Raw genomic sequence first — 21,254 nt, forward strand, 5'->3', positions numbered from 1 at the left:
ATTTCATTGGCACACAAAAACAAAGAGAAAATGCAGCAGAATTGGAGTCTCCTCAGTCCTGAGAGGAGCGGTTAGTGATCAGTAGTCTTCTCAGTCCTGAGAGGAGCGGATAGTGATCAGTAGTCTTCTCAGACCTGAGAGGAGCGGTTAGTGATCAGTAGTCTTCTCAGACCTGAGAGGAGCGGTTAGTGATCAGTAGTCTTCTCAGTCCTGAGAGGAGCGGTTAGTGATCAGTAGTCTTCTCAGTCCTGAGAGGAGCGGTTAGTGATCAGTAGTCTTCTCAGTCCTGAGAGGAGTGGTTAGTGATCAGTAGTCTTCTCAGACCTGAGAGGAGCGGTTAGTGATCAGTAGTCTTCTCAGACCTGAGAGGAGCGGTTAGTGATCAGTAGCCTTCTCAGACCTGAGAGGAGCGGTTAGTGATCAGTAGTCTTCTCAGACCTGAGAGGAGCGGTTAGTGATCAGTAGTCTTCTCAGTCCTGAGAGGAGCGGTTAGTGACCAGTAGCCTTCTCAGTCCTGAGCGGAGCGGTTAGTGATCAGTAGTCTTCTCAGACCTGAGAGGAGCAGTTAGTGATCAGTAGTCTTCTCAGTCCTGAGAGGAGCGGTTAGTGATCAGTTGTCTTCTCAGTCCTGAGAGGAGCGGTTAGTGATCAGTTGTCTTCTCAGTCCTGAGAGGAGCGGTTAGTGATCAGTAGTCTTCTCAGTCCTGAGAGGAGCGGTTAGTGATCAGTAGCCGTCACAAATAGAAAACAGTAGATGCAGCGAAAGACGTCTTCTCCTCCATGCTTTGTGTTGTCCTGCATTGGATGTTGGTCACAGCGAAAATCCTGCCCAACTGCAATGATGCACAGTCAAAGGTGGTTGGTTACCAAGCAAAATGTCAAATCGTTCACCTGAAAATATTCCAGTTGATCCAGGTCTGATAACAAATCATTCATCTAATAACCGGGATATCCTGGCATTGGCTGGCAAATACGTCCAAAATAGTTGCTTCCCAGGCAGCCAATCTGTGGACATGACTTGGAAGACAGAGTCTGACCACCTGACTTTTCAATGGGGATCCCAACCATAGTGTCACAGAAGTGGACACCTTGAAGTGGTGTTTTCAGCAGGACTCCAAACCATCACCCTCTGGACTCCCTTGTTTCACACAAACGCAATCTTTCATATGGCTCAGAGTCAGCCACACACACGCACGACACGCACGCACGCACGCACGCACGCACGCACACACACACACACACACACACACACACACACACACACACACACACACACACACACACACACACACACACACACACACACACACACACACACAGGGAATGCATGGGTCATGTGTGTCTTACAAACACAAGGAAGGAGGAAGGTACAGTAGGTAAACCCTGTTTGGCTGCATAGTCCGTTGATGAAATACAAAAAAGAAGGACTGACAAGCAAAAAAAAAAAAAGTATATATTAGTCCTCCTATCGTTTGAAAAGAGTGTGTCAGAAGTGACGTGTTGGAGAGTAGAATGACAGTAACTATAGAGAGAGGCAGGTACTGAGTGTTGTTGGTTGGTTTGATGAATCCTGTTGGCAGTCCCAGATGCCAGAGTCACTGAGATCCTGTTGTGTACATACATGTACATACCCACACACACACACACACACACACACACACACACACACACACACACACACACACACACACACACACACACACACACACGTGTACATACATGTACATACCCACACACACACACACACACACACACACACATGTGTACATACATGTACATACCCACACACACACACACGTGTACATACATGTACATACCCACACACACACACACACATGTGTACATACATGTACATACCCACACACACACACACATGTGTACATACATGTACATATCCCCACACACACACACATGTGCATGCACTCTAGCACATGCAACATGCACACACACACACACACACACACACACACACACACACACAGACACAGTTACAGGTTCTGTTACAGGTTCTCTCCCGGCTGGTACTGAGGTTCTGTTACAGGTTCTCTCCCGGCTGGTACTGAGGTTCTGTTACAGGTTCTCTCCCGGCCGGGTACTGAGGTTCTGTTACAGGTTCTCTCCCGGCCGGGTACTGAGGTTCTGTTACAGGTTCTCTCCCGGCTGGTACTGAGGCTCTGTGGAAGTGAAGTAGTCCTCCAGGAAGCCCTGCAGGTACTCAAAGGTGGGCCTCTCCTCCGGCTCCTTCCTCCAGCAGGTGAGCATCAGCTCGTGCAGGGACTCGGGGCACTCGGCCGGGCAGGGCATCCTGTAGCCGCGCTCCACCTGGTCCAGCACCTCGCGGTTCACCATACCTGGGGAAAGGGGAGCAGAGATACGGTGGTCATCATCACGATGGGTAGCAGCACATAAGCTAAGGTCAGAAGTGCTAAAGCTAAAACAACAGTGCAGATATGGGTCTTGCCTGGGTAGGGCACTCGGCCCTTGGTGGCCAGTTCAGTCAACAGGACGCCAAACGACCAGACGTCCGACTTGATGGTGAAGCGGCCGTAGAGAGCCGCCTCAGGAGCCGTCCACTTGATGGGAAACTTGGCTCCTGCAAGACGAACAGACCCAAAAGATGAAACAAGATCATTACAACACAAACAGAGGGACAATTATCATCTTACATTCATGGAGAGATGAGAGAGGAACCTGGGGACTTACTCCCAATAAGCACTAGTGACACATTAAAATGCAGTGTAAAAACCATAGACATAAATAATATGGACGTAGCTATCCCATTACATTTCTTCTCCCTGGCGGAGTTCAAACGTTGGCCGTCACCATCTTGATTTGTCGTCAGCAGAGTGGGAGGGGATGGGTTGAGTCCTTCCACACCTCACGTGAGATGGGAGTTTCCCCCAGAGCCGCAGCTCCGCCTGCTATTGGTCCGTGATCGGCAAGCTGCGTGATCACTGGACAGGCGATCTGTCAATCACCCCCTTTTCTATCATCTATTTGACTCCAAACGGGCGAGTTATATAAAAAATCACCGCCCTACAGTTGTTATGAAAAGGTGAAATGAGCTATATAGACCAAAATCGTGTTTTGCCCCCGACTGGAAATATGTTTAATCCTCTTACAAAGTCGGGCATTTTAACATGGCGCGAATGCCTACTGCGACCGACGCCTAGTGGCCATTCGAGGAACTACAGCTTTTCAATTCACTTCTGCATCATCAGAGAGAAGGGGGTGCCCTAGCTAGCCCACTGGTAAAAACAAGCTAACTAGCGCCCTCCACTGGTCTTACCCTGCCTTGCAGTGTATTCGTTGTCCTCAATGAGGCGAGCCAGACCGAAATCAGCCACTTTGCACACCAGGTTGTCTCCCACCAGGATGTTGGCAGCTCTCAGGTCTCTGTGCACGTAGTTCATCCTCTCCACGTAAGCCATCCCCGAAGCAATCTGAGGAAGACGCAACGTTTCATCATCGGCTATAATCAGAGGCAGCAGATACTCGAGATGCCAAAAAGGAACGATGGTTTGATGATTGCATTTTCATGTGATGTGGTAGGAGATGATTTGTACTGACCTGTGAGGCCATGTCCACCAGCTGAGGGAGGCGGAGCATCTTACCCATGTCCCCTTTTAGGAAGTCCAGTAAGCTACCTGTTAGCGGGGACACACGTGTTAGCATCATGAAAACAGAGTCATATGGGACATGACTAAATATGTTTAACCCATTGATACCTGATGCAGCATTTGCGTGTATATCCCTCATTTGTGTGCGTATCCCTTTAAGACCGCGAACCGCGTTAACGCGGTTCGCGGTCTTAAAGGGATACGCACACAAATGCTGCATCAGGTCTCAATGGGTTAAAGTGGGTGGAGTCCATGCTGACCTTGTCCCATGTACTCCGTGACGATGTAGATGGGCTCCTCGGACACCACAGCGTAGAGCTGAACCAGCTTCTCGTGCCTCAGCTTCTTCATGACCTGGGCTTCCTGGAGGAAGGCCTCAGGAGACATGGTGCCCGGCTTCAGAGTCTTGATAGCCACCCGCGTCGTACCGTTCCATGTTCCTGGTCAAAACAAAGAGTCATAGTTTAGGAGTCATAACAGTTTCCACTGTCTTTAATTTTTAGAATCATTGTGGCTAGGACCGTGAAATATTTTCTGAATGTGGGATGCCAATGTCAGTTATCATCATCAGCTATAACAACAGCGGGAGGAATGAAACACAATTAGTTCCAAAGCATTCTTCAGAAAAATAATGATTAAAAAAGCTTTACTTTCAGTGCTTCAAAAGAACACAATTCCAACGCATAACTGGCCTTCATCAGGAGTAGAACCAAAGAACGTACATTATCAAGAAGTGAAAGCTAATACTGTAGGCCGTTCCATTGCAACATCAGCGCACAGCAGCAGAGCTACACCTCCGCCATTTTGGACTGAAGGATTACGGTAATGACGACGGTAATAAAACGTCCCGCCTACAAAGTGGCTCTACTGACATAGCCTGTGTTCTTCCCGGTCACGGTGTGTCTCTCTGTCATAGTTCTGTAGCTGTGCTATTGTCCCATTGGGGCAAAGAGGCGTTTTCAGTCCAAAATGGTGACAGCGCTGTTCAGTTTAGTCTCTTGGCTTCTATACTCTTTGGTAGAGCTAGATGCATTTTGCTCTTCATGCATTTTGATATACGCGTGTCAATGTTTGCCTGAAGAGTGGCTTGGAAGTAGAAGCACCATCGATCCTTTCTTTTGGAACAACAACAAATCGGAGATACAGATCTTCTCCACGACACAACTTACCCATCCAGACCTCTCCGAAGCAGCCCTGTCCCAGCTTGAGGTCAAGGCGGAGGGACTCCCTGGGGATCTCCCAGGCGTCCCTGGCCAGGCCCTGGGTCTGAGGCTTCAGGACCGGACACACCTCCGTCAGACAGTGACACAGCCCATCAGCATGCTCTGTGGGACGGGGGAGAGAGGAGAGGGAAGACGGTTACCCGGTATGGAAAAGTCTTCTTTACTTATCAGAGAACTTCCCAGTGGCTGAGTCATATATGGGAGGAGCTGTGAATGGAAAGAGAAAAGTTTTGAGTGTTGGTGTGAACTCACTGCGATAGTGATTGACCAGCTGCTGGAGGTTGCTGAACTGTGTGCGTGACGTGATGTAGAAGCCTCCGCTGTCCAGCTTCCTGATCTTGTAGTGTTTCACGTTCAGCCCTTTGGTGTTGTCGTAGTCCAACACAGACAGACAGTAGGCACCTACAGGCAGCAGGAGGACAGCACATATGAGAACCAGTGTTGGGCAAGTTACTTTCAAAAAGTAATATACTACATATAACTAGTTACTTTCATTGTGAAGTAATAAGTTACTTTACAATATTACTGTCTGTGCAGAGTAACTCGTTACTTATCACACCACTTTTGCATTACTTTCACCAAAGTAACAGCAGCAGCAGAATGACATCGCCACCCTGGCACCATCCCAAAAAATAATTTCAACCGTCTTGAAGTCAGTGTAAACTGTCCAAGATTCTAAATGTTATCCTTTTCCTTTGTTATTCTCATCTATAGTGGTTATTTGCATAACAAACACACAATTTGATTAGGAAATGATTGTATATTTAAATATGTGCTTTGGAGGGGGGAAGTACGGTAACTCAATTTGTAACTTGTTTTACTTGACAAAGTAACTGGTATAACATTACCGAAATCCTATTAGTAATTCGTTATATTACTGAGTTACTGCTAAAAGTAATATATTACATGTAATATGTTACTTTTGTAATGAGTTACCCCCAACACTGATGATAACCAGGAACTAGGGGAATTGACTACAATAAAATGTGATTCTAATAGTCTGGAAGAAAACTATTGTCATTGTGTTTCACATCATGTAGTGTTTCACATGAAAAACCTGTCAATTGAATGGAATAATTGAATTGTTCACATGGGGAAAAATCTATTTGATGAAAATGTCAGATTTGCAGAGTCTGATGGACAGTACCGTCTTTATGCCACCAGATAGCAGCATCAGCCAAGTGAACCAGTCTGACTGACAGAGCAGCCCCAACTCCCAAGGCAACCTCCTTTAGTACAGGGTGATATGGCCCATGGTTGTACAGTCCTTAGCCCTGGTTTCACAATGACCTACTTCTGTCTGGCCCACCCACCCAAGGCCTCCCCACTGCTCCTGCTAAACCATCTCCTCCCTCCCTCCCCTCACAGCAAGCCGTCATCCACCTCCTTCCACTGCAGAGATCAGCCATGTACACTCACGTGTGTTCACCCTAATATGAACTAGCAGGGATCCTGTGTACTGTACGTGCAGATACACATGACAGCCACTCACACAGAGAGCCGGGTTGGGCAACACGTTTTTCCTGAGGGCCATACTGACTTACATCAAGTAAGTGAAGGGCCACACATTGGAGATCATACCTGCCAACACTTTTCACGGGAGTCTCCCTATTTTTAACCCTCTCTCCCCCGTTGTGATTGGTAATTTCTTGTTAATCTCCGGATATAATAGTGATACAAATCCAATGGCTGTAGCAGATGAGATTTATTAACATAATTCTGCCTTTTATTGAGTTTTTGTTTTTCTTTGAGGACCTTGAGGGGCCGGATTGAGATGGTCCAGGTCCGGCCCTGGGGCCGCATCTTGCCCATGTGTGCTGTAGAGACACTGTAGAGACACTGCAGCAGCAGCAGCAGCAGCAGAGCAGCAGCCTATCAGAGCCGTCTCCAGACTCCAGACTCCCACAGATGTCAAATCTAACCACAGCCCATCTGCCCTGATGAGTCTCTGCTCTGTAGCCTCTCTGTCACAGTCAACAGCAGCATCATGTCTTACTTATGAAAACTACGTTTCTCCTCTGTCTCTCATGTCAAACATACATGATGTCTATTACAATACTGTAACACACAGTATCAGCATGTGCTGTGGTTATTAGAGTAAACTAGAGGGATCAGGCGACGCCCATGATTTAAAATGAACGTGGGGACAGGGACAGAAAGTGGGTGGGTTATTGTGGTGCGGCGGCCACGCCCCTCTTGCTTGGGTCGCCCCCTTTTTTCGAACTCATGTCAGTTTGGTCCCTGCATCTGGCGCGGTTTTGAGGCTATCACGTTAGCTAAATCTGTCCACAGACAGACAGACAGACAGACAGACAGGCAGGCAGGCAGACAGACAGACAGACAGACAGACAGACAGACAGGCAGACAGACAGACAGACAGACAGACAGACAGACAGACAGGCAGACAGACAGACAGACAGACAGACAGACAGACAGACATGAGGTGAAAACAATTCTCACGGCTGGTAATAACACTTTCAAGCCAGTCCTTACATTCATGTCTCAATTTTTTTTTTTTTTTTACGATTATAGGGAACAACCCAGATACTACGGATGGCTGAGACAAAATGGCTATAGCATTAGCATATTACTGCATGGAGGTTTGACTGGGTTGTTGATCAATTAATACCAAGGACTTAACGATGACTCCACCAGGTGCTGAGAGATGCTTTCAAACAACAACAACAACAACAACAAAAGCTCTCTCCACCCATTGCAATTTCATAACTCCAAGTCCCGCCCTCACCCACTTGGATTTTCAACTGCTCAACAGTGGAGGGCGGAGCCTCCAGTGGAGGGCGGAGCCTCCAGGACATTTCATTCCCAAATATCAAAGCAGTGCAGTTATGGTACTTTGTGATATATTCCCTCTTCACTTGACACTTGTTTTGGATCAAATTAGCTAGCTTACTTGTCAAAGTAGCTACTAGCTTACGCATCAAATTAGCTATCGTGAAAGCGCACATTTATAATTTGTGCCAATTATGTTGTCCACCAATAAGAGTCATAGGTGACTTCCTGCCTGTTGAACATAGTGTCAAACAGAGGCAGGGTGAGCGATGACTTCTCCTGCTTGTTTATCCGGAGGCGACACTCGTACCTTTGGTCGTCTCGCTCTCCCTCACCAGGAAAGTCCCTCTCCTGTTCTCCAGACTCAGCAGCATCCTCTCCGAGTCGCGCCGTGTGATCTTGCCAAAGTACCACCTGGAGGGGGCGACAGAGGGCACACGGGACACAGGGAGCAGGTTGGTACGGGTGGAAAGGTGTGCGTGGGTGGAGGAGCAGGAGGAGGAGGAGGAGGAGGAGGAGGAGGAGGAGGAGGAGGAGGAGGAGGAGGAGGAGGGAGGAGGAGGAGAGGAGGAGGAGGAGGAAGCCAGGGTGAGTTGCTGCTTGTGGTTTCTCAAAGTCAATTGAATGGAAAGAAAAGCTGTCTTTGCATGCCCCATTCCAGATGCATTGCATAGCGATGCCTATACAGGAGCGCTTACCTGGACTCCATCGTCAGTCTGAGATGACTGGTGGTGGAGCAGGAAACAAAGGTGGGAGATGGAGTTGTTATAAACGGTTAGCATGTTGTTAGCATGTCAAGTAAACATCAGTAGTGGAGGATTTGGATAAAAGGGATTATTTACAATCACTGAGGTACAGGTGCTTGCTTCAAAGTCACACTGCGATAAAAGCTGAAATTAATTTGCCAAAGAATCTCATACATTTGAGTGCTAATTGTTCCATATTATGCTTGATGAAAAGGAATAGATGAAAGAGACAGAAAGAAAGAAAGGAGGGATTTACTCTTCTGCCTGGATGGAGTCGGACGGAGCCACATAATTGCTGGGGATGTAACCGCTGTCTCCGGTGGTCAGGGAGCGAGCCAGCCACCAGTCCCCTTCTCTGCACAGATGACAGGAGAACACACGGCTTCACAGATGCTCCTCACAGGCTCCTCACACAACCAAAAGATCAAGAACGCTCTCTTTAAGGATCTCAGGGCCGGCGTTTATCAAGTGTCTCAGAGAGTGGAAATAAACTCCAGCGGATCTAAACATCCAATTTCTGCCTTTCTGGCTGTAACCACAGAGATGAGTAGCGCCTACAGTTACGGAGCACTCGGCTTGATAAACGCAGGCCCACAGTTTGGATGGGGATTCTACATGTTTAGCTAGTTGGGACCTCGGCTTTTGATTTAGATGTTTAAAAACAATATTTGGAAGTTATCTAATGAGACACAAACAGTGTTGGGCAAGTTACTTTCAAAATGTAATATACTACATATTACTAGTTACTTTCATTTGAAAGTAACTAGTTACTTTACAATATTCCTGTCTGTGTAGAGTAACTCGTTACTTATTACACTACTTTTGCATTACTTTCACCAAAACAACAGCAGCAGCAGAATGACATCGCCGCCCCGGAACATCCCAAAAAATAATTTCAACCACCTTGAAGTCAGTGTAAACAATCCAAAATTGTGAATGTTATTGTTTTCCTTTGTTATTGTCATCTATTGTGGTTATTTGCATCAAAACACACAGTTTGATTAGGAAATTATTGTATCTTTATTTAAATATGTGCTTTGATTTAATTTTGTTTAACTCAATTTGTAACTTGAGTTGCTTGGCAAAGTAACTGGTATAATATTACTGAAATCCTATAAGTAATAAGTTATATTACTGAGTTACTGCTAAAAGTAATATATTACATGTAATATGTTACTTTTGTAATGAGTTACCCCCAACACTGGACACAAACATGCATTCATGTGCGTATGAGGGATGGATGGTGCCTTTGTGCTATGCAGTTGATCAGGGGTGAGTTGCTGTAGCTTTGCAGCACTTGTAGAATTAGTTGACAGAACATGTAAGTTTGTCTTACCATGTGTTTGTTACCTACAGTTGACTTGAGATGATTACAATGCTGCAATGCTTTTGGATCAACTTCCCTTGAGTACTGATGGAGCATGATGGGGACATGGACGGAGTTATGTGGTTTGTGCCTTTTCTAGTGGAGTGGTGTTACAGTGCACACAAGCATACACTTCAGGTGGTACAAAAATACATCTAGGTGAACACAAACAAACCACGGTGCAAAATCACAGAAGGTTCCAATAGAAGCTTCACAAACCTGCAGTTCACCTTTCTCCTACAAACAAACGTGACGAGGTGTGGCAGAGAAATAGTAGGCAGAGGGAAGGAGAGATCAGAGGGAAGGAGAGATCAGAGGGAAGGAGAGATCAGAGGGAAGGAGAGATCAGAAGGAAATAGTGAAAAAGGAGGCAGTTAAGGATGCAGAAAGAGAGCACGTTTTGGGCAGTAGCAGGCTAGTGCTAGCCTGGTATCTAGCCCCATATGACATGTTGTTGTCATCACTCTTTCATTGGGGCTGGTTAGCAGGCTAGGCTAGTGGAGTACACACAGTACACACAACAGAATCACAAAACCCAATAGAAGCACTCGCAAACTCCCACGAATCACTCAGGAGAGGCAACAATCTAAAATATTCCCTCAGAAACCACTATAGTGTGTATCAAGCTATGAAGCTAACAGTAAGGACATATTTAAATTATCGCACAACAGAGAGCAGGAAGGGGAAATAATGCGGCAAAGGAGGGGAGGGGGTTGTTAAAATAAAAATGCACGTTATCATAACAAAATCATATCATTGTGCGTTATTATATGAGGCACGGTGTGGCAATCTGAGAGAGCTGGGACACTCCCTCATTTGACTGTGATGCCCATTAACAGGGGTTCAACTCATCTTAGAGTGGGTTCATAGAATCTGGGTGCGTTTGACCCAACTCATCTTAGAGTGGGTTCATAGAATCTGGGTGCGTTTGACCCAACTCATCTTAGAGTGGGAGTTCATAGAATCTGGGTGCGTTTGACCCAACTCATCTTAGAGTGGGTTCATAGAATCTGGGTGCGTTTGACCCAACTCATCTTAGAGTGGGAGTTCATAGAATCTGGGTGCGTTTGACCCAACTCATCTTAGAGTGGGAGTTCATAGAATCTGGGTGCGTTCGACCCAACTCATTTTAGAGTTGGAGTTCATAGAATCTGGGTGCGTTCGACCCAACTCATCTTAGAGTGGGTTCATAGAATCTGGGTGTGTTTGACCCAACTCATCTTAGAGTGGGTTCATAGAATCTGGGTGCGTTTGACCCAACTCATCTTAGAGTGGGTTCATAGAATCTGGGTGTGTTCGACCCAACTCATCTTAGAGTGGGAGTTCATAGAATCTGGGTGCGTTTGACCCAACTCATCTTAGAGTGGGTTCATAGAATCTGGGTGCGTTCGACCCAACTCATTTTAGAGTTGGAGTTCATAGAATCTGGGTGCGTTTGACCCAACTCATCTTAGAGTGGGTTCATAGAATCTGGGTGCGTTTGACCCAACTCATCTTAGAGTGGGAGTTCATAGAATCTGGGTGCGTTTGACCCAACTCATCTTAGAGTGGGAGTTCATAGAATCTGGGTGCGTTTGACCCGGCTCATCTTAGAGTGGGTTCATAGAATCTGGGTGCGTTTGACCCAATAATGATCCAGCAGCTCTGTGGCTGGAGGGCCAGATGCAGTGATAATCCACCATTGTCCTCAGCTCAGACCTTCTAGGTCAGCAGTCTGTTAGCAGGCAGCACGCAGCACTGGGGGGTTCAGCGCGACACTATATGCTTCACTGCACGCCTATTGATTGCTACAGCCAGGCCCTATTCTGACAACGAGCTAAACAGGTTAGCTTTGCATTGTGTGTAAAGGGAGACTTGTTCCACCGCTTCGCACTTTGGCTACTTCTCAGGAATTAGGTCGCAAGTAGCAACAGAAATAGCCGCGTCCCTTCCGGAGGTGGACTGACCGGAGAGGTGGAAGCAGCCGTGCGCTTTTGTGAATGGGCAGCAGAGAAAAAGGGAGAATTGAGCAGAAACTTTGTCAGTTCACACAAAAACCAAGTCCCGCAGGGGGAGGGGAGCCCGTTGCTATGGTTACAGGATGACAAGCGACATGCATTTTGGGTTGCAGAACAGTCAGATAACAGAGCGTTACAGTACCGCAGGACTGAGTCCTAAGAGCTGCCTAAGACCCGGGTGTTAGCACTTCCTGGTTCCCTAAGACCCGGGTGTTAGCACTTCCTGGTTCCCTAAGACCCGGGTGTTAGCACTTCCTGGTTCCCTAAGACCCGGGTGTTAGCACTTCCTGGTTCCCTAAGACCCGGGTGTTAGCACTTCCTGGTTCCCTAAGACCCGGGTGTTAGCACTTCCTGGTTCCCTAAGACCCGGGTGTTAGCACTTCCTGGTTCCTAAGACCCGGGTGTTAGCACTTCCTGGTTCCTAAGACCCGGGTGTTAGCACTTCCTGGTTCCTAAGATCCGGGTGTTAGCACTTCCTGGTTCCCTAAGACCCAGGTGTTAGCACTTCCTGGTTCCCTAAGACCCGGGTGTTAGCACTTCCTGGTTCCTAAGACCCGGGTGTTAGCACTTCCTGGTTCCCTAAGACCCAGGTGTTAGCACTTCCTGGTTCCTAAGACCCAGGTGTTAGCACTTCCTGGTTCCCTAAGACCCGGGTGTTAGCACTTCCTGGTTCCCTAAGACCCAGGTGTTAGCACTTCCTGGTTCCCTAAGACCCGGGTGTTAGCACTTCCTGGTTCCTAAGACCCGGGTGTTAGCACTTCCTGGTTCCCTAAGACCCGGGTGTTAGCACTTCCTGGTTCCCTAAGACCCGGGTGTTAGCACTTCCTGGTTCCCTAAGACCCGGGTGTTAGCACTTCCTGGTTCCCTCGTCTCAAAGTCAAAGGTTTTTTTTTTGTATGGGCTTTTTCTATTAATTAATAAAGCTAGACTTAGAATCAGGGGAGACAATGCAACATTTCACTCAAAAAAAATTTCGATTAAAAGTCGACTTTGGCCAGCGAATTTCGAATAGTGTTTTGCTAGAAATGCCCATCCCTAGTGTATAGTATATGATAAAGAGTGTATGTGTGTGTATAGTGTATGATAAAGAGTGTATGTGTGTATGATAGAGAGTGTATGTGTGTGTATACTGTATGATAAAGAGTGTATGTGTGTATAGAGTGGGAGGGAGAGCTTGATAAACAGAGCGTGTGATTGCTTGCTGTATTTTGCTTACGTGTTGTTGACAATCTGCAGGCGTTCGCCCTTCCTAAAGGACAGATCTGATGCCGTTCGAGACTCATAGTCATATAAAGCCACGAAGGTTGTAACGCCCCCTGTTGGGGAGAAAGAGAGAGTTTGGCTATTAACAAAAAGCAGCATAAACGATACACACTAAACCAGTCAATCTAAGAATCAAAGGCCATGTTCACATTACAGGCAAATCTGATTTGCTGATAAAGTCATTAATCATCATTATCTTGATTGGTTTCCCAAATCTAATTTGGGAGTGTGTCCGCACTGCCACAAATCTGATTCTCAAGTCGGATCTGTGTGTCCAGACCTAAACAGCCTATCTGCATTGGTTGCTATGGTAACGATGTGGGCGTCAGTAAATACGTACGTTGGTGACGTGGTTTTCCTGCGCAGAAGCATTTGATGACGAGTTGCGAGTGACGTTCAAATCAGATTTGGTGGATCTGCGCGTCCGCACTCAAGTCACATCAGTCGAAAGCAGATTGGAAACTACCTCCGTATGTGGTTTGGGACAAGTGACACAAATCAGACTTGGAGCGTCCAGACTCATAAAACCAATCTGGATAAAGTCATGAATAGGTCACTAAAGTTCACAAATCAGATTTGGCCTCCTTAGTCTGAACATGGCCAAAGACTACGCGCTGAGGCTGAGATGGCGACCGTACCTGCTAGCGTGCTTCTGTTAGGAGAGGTCAGAGGGTTACTGTCCACGCCCCCGAACAGGCTCAGCTCTGCGTTCTTGGGCTGACTGGTGCGCACACCTCCTCCCTCCACAGGCGGGCTCCGGTTGGGGGTTAAGGCCTGTTGCTGTTGGGTGGAGTTGAGTTGGGGTCCGCCCACCCCTCCCCCGGAGCTGAGGTTGCCATCGAGGCTGCGGGTTCGCTGCCCCACATCCTTGGGCTTGCTCTTGGATCCGCCCATGGCCGACGCCTGTAGCACAGAGACAGAGGAGGAAACACATGTGAAGCCTCAGACAAAGCAGTGAGGAAGAGATCTGAACGCCTCCTTACTGTATGTCATTCTCTCAGAATGGCAGCACATTCTTTGGTGAAATTCCTCCGACTGCCACAAGGGCAGATGCAGAGAGCGGAGATAGATTGGAGACCACAGTGTCGTGTAGACCACATCAACCAATACTTCCCTATGGACGGCCTGGCAGCTGCCGTGCCTCAGTTTCAACACAGATATGAGATACACCCCTCCCACACCCTGCCCCCACCCACTACCATCAGCACACCCCACCCACCCACGCCCACCAGCAGTGTGCACACACAGGCCCACATGTCCCCCGTGCACAAGCTCCCACACACACACACACACACACACACACACACACACACACACACACACACACACACACACACACACACACACACACACACACACACACACACACACACACACACACACACGTACGTACGTACGACAGAAACAAGCTGCTACACTGAAGACAGAACCTCCTCTGCCTTTGCTTTGGTGTGTCAGAGTCCTGGTTCTGACACTCACACTGATTTTAGAGACGCACCGATCCACTTGTTTTCCAGTTCCGATCCGATTCCGATATCTGAATTTGGATCGGATCTGTCGATACCGATACCGATACCGATATCAGAGCTCTTGGCAACTCTCCCAAGGAGCTGCAGCCTCCACGTTTACATAGTAGCTGGCTCCTACTGTGACCTCTTTTAGTATTCTGGTTTGGTAATCAATTATCTCATAGCAATATTCAATTATCCAATTAATAAAGGTCATTCGATATTTACAAAACAATTGATCCACTCAAAATGATTAAGATAACATTTCAACAAATAAGCGACAATTAAACACCCCTGCTACTTTACCACATTGGTAAAGTGGGAAACCCCCAAAATATGTATGAGACTAAAATATTTCCAAAACTAAGAAAGAGATGTTGAGTTAGCTAACCGCTAATGTTACTACCTCACTTCTACTACTACTTACTACTAGCACTGTTTCATGTTATGTTACAGTGGGTTTATGGTCCAGTGCAGGGATGCAGGCTATGAATGGAGTCTGGATCCGATATGTGAATTACGTCATACCGGCACCCGATACCAACATCCCGTCCCTAACTGATTTGATTGATTTTGAGTGAGTCTGAATTAAAAAGACTAAAGGGAAAAAAACTTCAACTAACTAAAAAGTGCTGGGAACTAAAAAAGTGCTGTGTTGGCACTGCTATACTCATCATCTGCAATGATAGATGACCTATATATAGATGATCTATATATAGATGATCTATATATAGATGGTCTATATATAGATGATCATATATAGATGATCTATATATATATCCTCCACATCCATATTTCACATGATGCTGACTCAATGTGCTAAGAAGCAAAACACAGAAGCAGAAGCAGTATCAGTGAAGTACAGTAGTGGCAGACAGAATCAAGCAGAATTAGTGACGACTGAGAGGCTATCCAGAGTTGTACATTGAGGAGTGTTCAATTAACAGGCCCAATTAAGACATGAGGAGGACCTGGTGAAAACACTCAAAGTCATGAGGAGAGTTTGAGGACCTGGTGAAAACACACTCAAAGTCATGAGGAGAGTTTGGGATTGTCTCAGTCTCTCTTCATCTCTCCAGCCTCTCTGCCCTCTCCGGCACGTGAAGTATCTCAGGCGTCTGCAATCACAGCTTAGTGCAGGGGAATCATTACACCAAGCCAGGGTTAATTTGGGGACTCAGTCATTGCATTAGTTCAGTCTCATTCACAAGTGGTGTGTGTGTGTGTGTGTGTGTGTATATATATATATATATATATAATATATATACATATACACACGCACACCCCGTATATTTATTTGCATTTATCCACCGTATTTTTTAATGCCCCACTGTAAAAAATAATCGTGGGTACAAGGTCCGGTTTAACGTGACTTATTGTTGCAGCTTGCCATTTCCTTTGTTATACTCTTTGGCTGCAGACCCGAATTATAAACCGGAAACTGGAGGACGTTATAAAAGTTATAAATATAGTCACGTTATAAACAACTAACCAACGCTGGGGGTCCGTATGGAAACAGTGTTACTCGAAATGGTTAAAAGTTATATCAATTTGGTCATTCAGTGGCGTTTTACTGCCATGTAAAGTAACTATTACGCTAGCCACAGTAGCCGACTACCCACAATGCATTACGTTATCCCAGCACCCGAACGACACGGCTGTAGAGCAGAATGGCTCTGCTGTAAAATAGACGTTTTTTTGTCAAGTTAAAACCATAGTCTGTAAAACAGTCTATTACACCGGAAGCGGAAGAAGCAGCCATCAGGCATCATGGAAGAAGCACCCATCAGGCATCATGGCAGCTAGAAATAAGCTGGATAGAGAGTGGTGGAAAAACAACATGGAGGTCTGTTTTTGCCAAGCATCATGAATGAGTGATTGGAGGCGGAGACAAGAGGGGGAGAGAGAGGGGGGAGGGAGGGGGGGTCAACGGGGACGGGCGGTCGATGTCTGCCCCGGGGGCATGTCTGCAGAGAGGGGTCACGTCACACTAAAGTACGTGTAACAGTATCAGTGTTCACTCACACACACACACACACACACACACACACACACACACACACACACACACACACACACACACACACGAAGAAAAGCAGAGACAAAGATGGCTGGCGGTGGCACAGCGCGCCACACTTTGTGTCTTCTGTGCTCTCCCCCCAGCAGACAGAGAGGGGCAGGGGAGACACTTCCTCTGCCCCACCCCAACGCCTCCATCATGTCACAATCCACACAACTGAAACGAGATGTGGCCTTAACGAGATGCCTTAACGAGATGTGGCCTTAACGAGATGCCTTAACGAGATGCCTTAACGAGATGTGGCCTTAACGAGATGCCTTAACGAGATGCCTCAGATGGTGTTTTTATGTGACACATTATGCAGACAAACCTCGCCGCAAAAACTGTGACTTTATGCTGCTGACACTATCTGCTTGTAGCGCTCAACAGCAGCTGTGCCTATAAATATACTGTCATATAGCATCAAACATAGCCAATCAAAAATGTCAAAGCTAAAAGGCAGGAAAGATGAGACAGAGACGCCCATTTGAACATCTCACAAATTCCTTTTGGCTGAATAGAATTTGGTTCCTCGGACAAAGACTGACTTTAATACACAGAGAGAATGTGGTGAAAAAAAGTCGCAGAAAGAAACGTCGACTGAAGCCAGTCAACATGAAACAGAGCGTTAAACGGAGCCCGGGGCTTTTCTTCACACTCGCTTTGAGACAAAGGCGTCTTTTGTCAGCTGACAGCAGGCGGCTCCAGACAGAGGTGGCCTGTGGACTGCCTGACAGAGACAGAGGTGGCCTGTGGACTGCCGGACAGAGACAGAGGTGACCTGTGGACTGACTGACAGAGACAGAGGTGGCCTGTGGACTGCCTGACAGAGACAGAGGTGGCCTGTGGACTGCCTGACAGAGACAGAGGTGGCCTGTGGACTGCCGGACAGAGACAGAGGTGACCTGTGGACTGCCTGACAGAGACAGAGGTGACCTGTGGACTGACTGACAGAGACAGAGGTGGCCTGTGGACTGCCTGACAGAGACAGAGGTGGCCTGTGGACTGCCTGACAGAGACAGAGGTGACCTGTGGACTGCCTGACAGAGACAGAGGTGTCCTGTGGACTGCCTGACAGAGACAGAGGTGGCCTGTGGACTGCCGGACAGAGACAGAGGTGGCCTGTGGACTGCCTGACAGAGACAGAGGTGTCCTGTGGACTGACTGACAGAGACAGAGGTGACCTGTGGACTGCCTGACAGAGACAGAGGTGGCCTGTGGACTGCCTGACAGAGACAGAGGTAGCCTGTGGACTGCCTGACAGAGACAGAGGTGGCCTGTCTGGACTGCCTGACAGAGACAGAGGTGACCTGTGGACTGCCTGACAGAGACAGAGGTGACCTGTGGACTGCCGGACAGAGACAGAGGTGTCCTGTGGACTGCCTGACAGAGACAGAGGTGGCCTGTGGACTGCCGGACAGAGACAGAGGTGGCCTGTGGACTGCCTGACAGAGACAGAGGTGACCTGTGGACTGACTGACAGAGACAGAGGTGTCCTGTGGACTGACTGACAGAGACAGAGGTGACCTGTGGACTGCCTGACAGAGACAGAGGTGGCCTGTGGACTGCCTGACAGAGACAGAGGTGACCTGTGGACTGCCTGACAGAGACAGAGGTGACCTGTGGACTGCCTGACAGAGACAGAGGTGACCTGTGGACTGACTGACAGAGACAGAGGTGTCCTGTGGACTGACTGACAGAGACAGAGGTGCCTGACAGATACAGAGGTGACCTGTGGACTGACTGACAGAGACAGAGGTGCCTGACAGAGTCAGAGGTGGCCTGTGGACTGCCTGACAGAGACAGAGGTGCCTGACAGAGTCAGAGGTGACCTGTCAGAGGTGACCTGTGGACTGCCTGACAGAGACAGAGGTGGCCTGTGGACTGCCTGACAGAGACACAGGTGGCCTGTGGACTGCCTGACAGAGACAGAGGTGACCTGTGGACTGCCTGGCAGAGACAGAGGTGCCTGACAGAGTCAGAGGTGGCCTGTGGACTGCCTGACAGAGACAGAGGTGCCTGACAGAGACAGAGGTGACCTGTGGACTGCCTGACAGAGTCAGAGGTGACCTGTGGACTGCCTGACAGAGACAGAGGTGCCTGACAGAGACAGAGGTGACCTGTGGACTGCCTGACAGAGTCAGAGGTGACCTGTGGACTGCCTGACAGAGACAGAGGTGCCTGACAGAGACAGAGGTGACCTGTGGACTGCCTGACAGAGACAGAGGTGCCTGACAGAGACAGAGGTGACCTGTGGACTGCCTGACAGAGTCAGAGGTGACCTGTGGACTGCCTGACAGAGACAGAGGTGCCTGACAGAGACAGAGGTGACCTGTGGACTGCCTGACAGAGACAGAGGTGCCTGACAGAGACAGAGGTGACCTGTGGACTGCCTGACCCGAGCGGGTTTCAGCTCATTCTGCTCTAACACTATAGTGTCATATGGAAATGAAGGGAGTCACGAAGGCAAAACACCGTCGTGTTGTGCGGGCGGGCGAGAGGGATGCCTTCTGTGTGTGTGTGTGTGTGTGTGTGTGTGTGTGTGTGTGTGTGTGTGTGTGTGTGTGTGTGTGTGTGCGTGCGTGTGTGTGTGTGTGTGTGTGTGTGTGTGTGTGTGCAGTGCACGCAAGCATGCAGGTGTGTGATGACCCGGGCAGGTCCGGCTCGCTCCAGCCGGTGATAGCGAGCGAGAGCCTGGTGGTTTTGGGCCTAACAGGCCTGAGGTGCAGTAACCCAGAAGCACCACCGGTGATAGCGGAGAGGCAGAGCTGGGGGGAGGGGAGCTGGGGGGGAGGATGCTTAATTATGCACAAGATCTGGCAATGAATTCCAAATGAAATCCTTCAATCTCATGGGCTTTGTTTGAACGGGAATAGTCTTTGAATATAGCTGCTGGGGTTCTGTTGTCTTTTCAGTTTCACTGACTGAACTCGGCTTTCTTCTCCAGGTCTCCTGAGAGGAGAACAAAGATCTTCTCTGAATAGATGATCCACATATTGAAACAATGGAAAGGATCGATCAGGTCTTTGTCAGGGCAGAAGAATCAGAATGCTCCGCCCATCAATTCAATAACATAGACTTTGTACTGAATAATACCCTTAACGCGCTCTTTCTATTCAATAAATAAATAAATATATCTTTTCATCTTTTGGGGGAAGATCAAGCAGTCATGAATATCAAAACTGGGCAAGCTTGATTCAGATGTGCATGATGCAGATTTGATGAGAGAAAACCGAAGCAAAGCTCATTGCTAACGAACACTGAACAAACTGAATGTTAGGTGTGTTATATATGTGTATTTATTAGGGATGTCACAATATATCGTCCCACAATATATCGCGGTATCAAAACGTGACAATATGTATCGTTGAGATGAAATCTCATATCGTGAGAAAAAGAAGCTGAACATGGTGGCACTGATCTGCATCTGATTGCATGCTCGCTCTCCTTTTCATTGCTTTGTTTGAACAGACGAGGGACGCTACAGACACAGAGGATGAAAATGGTGAAATGACTCAAATTAGCGTGGAGGATGCCCCCTCAATTTACAAATCGATCGCAAAAAATATTGTTAAAATATCGTATCGTATCATTATCGTGAACCCAATATCGTGTATCGTATCGTATCGTATTGTGAACTGAGTGTATCGTGACACCCCTAGTATTTATGTATCTATGTATTTATGTGAGGCCTGCAAAACTGTGAAAATGCATTTCCCTTTGAGGAACACTAGAGTCTTAATGTGTATGATTGTATTGTAAAGCCAGAGAGAGAGATAGTGAAACTGAGTCTTTTGTATGATTGTATTGTAAAGCCAGAGAGGAGAGCCTGAGAGAGAGATAGTGAAGAAGATGGCAGGTCTGGACTTGTGAGTAGAGATGACAGCTACAGTAGAACCTCATACCTCCACCTCAGCGTGCTTGTTGCTGTTGGCTCAGGCATGTTCTGACAGACTATACCTTCACTAGAGCAGTGGTTCTCAAATGGGGGTCCGTGGCACTTTGCCAGGGGGTCCGCGAAAAGTTTGCAAGTAAAAAAAATTAATAAATAAAAATTAATTAAAAAATAAAATGCTACATGTTACTTATTCCTTCTCAAACTACTTCCTACATGGTGCTAGTCTATCAAAATATCTTGGCTGTCATTGATTGTGTTGCATAGTGGTTTTCTGTACTGTTGACAAATTGTGATATTGTAAGTCGCTTTGGACAAAACAAAATCGTCTGCTAAATGACGTAATGTAAATGTAATGTAATAATAAAAAAATAAAAAAAATTTTTTTTTTGCAAAATCTTCATAGTTCAACGAAAATAGTTTATACTTTAAATCTAAAATGGTTCATGGATTACATTCTAATAACAAACCTATCAAATTAAAAGTCAAGCACGTTACCGTGGAAACAATTAAGCTTAGCCCAAAATCACAAATCAGAATGAGGAGGTGCCCGGTATATTTTCTATCTTGTAAGGGGTCCTTGGCTGAAAAACATTTGAGAACCTCTGCACTAGAGGAGGACTCAGGCATGTTCTGACAGACTATACCTTCACTAGAGGAGGAAGAGACACTTTCATGCCTCTGGCAACAAGTGACAGGTCACAAATTAAGCTGTATTTCTGCTGTAACACTATGATCATTACAACATAATGACACTATGATCATTACAACATAATGACACTGCTGT

The 21,254-nt window shown here is 47.2% G+C and overlaps 1 protein-coding gene across 1 annotated transcript in view; it reads right to left on the minus strand.

The window, feature by feature from the left end:
- Positions 1-1,816: 1,816 nt before the first annotated feature.
- Positions 1,817-21,254, minus strand: part of src (v-src avian sarcoma (Schmidt-Ruppin A-2) viral oncogene homolog) — a 50,361-nt gene continuing 30,923 nt past the window's right edge. The window contains exons 2-12 of the mRNA XM_083656819.1: positions 13,644-13,908; positions 12,959-13,058; positions 8,636-8,734; positions 7,944-8,047; positions 5,096-5,245; positions 4,790-4,945; positions 3,881-4,060; positions 3,571-3,647; positions 3,290-3,443; positions 2,462-2,593; positions 1,817-2,351 (exon numbers count right to left, since the gene is read on the minus strand). Of these exons, the coding sequence (XP_083512945.1) occupies positions 2,143-2,351; positions 2,462-2,593; positions 3,290-3,443; positions 3,571-3,647; positions 3,881-4,060; positions 4,790-4,945; positions 5,096-5,245; positions 7,944-8,047; positions 8,636-8,734; positions 12,959-13,058; positions 13,644-13,899 (1,617 nt within the window). The 5' untranslated portion in view covers positions 13,900-13,908 and the 3' untranslated portion in view covers positions 1,817-2,142. The remainder of the gene's footprint in view (positions 2,352-2,461; positions 2,594-3,289; positions 3,444-3,570; positions 3,648-3,880; positions 4,061-4,789; positions 4,946-5,095; positions 5,246-7,943; positions 8,048-8,635; positions 8,735-12,958; positions 13,059-13,643; positions 13,909-21,254) is intronic.

Source organism: Poromitra crassiceps, assembly GCF_964638095.1.
Source record: "Poromitra crassiceps genome assembly, chromosome: 20".
NCBI lineage: Eukaryota > Metazoa > Chordata > Actinopteri > Beryciformes > Melamphaidae > Poromitra > Poromitra crassiceps.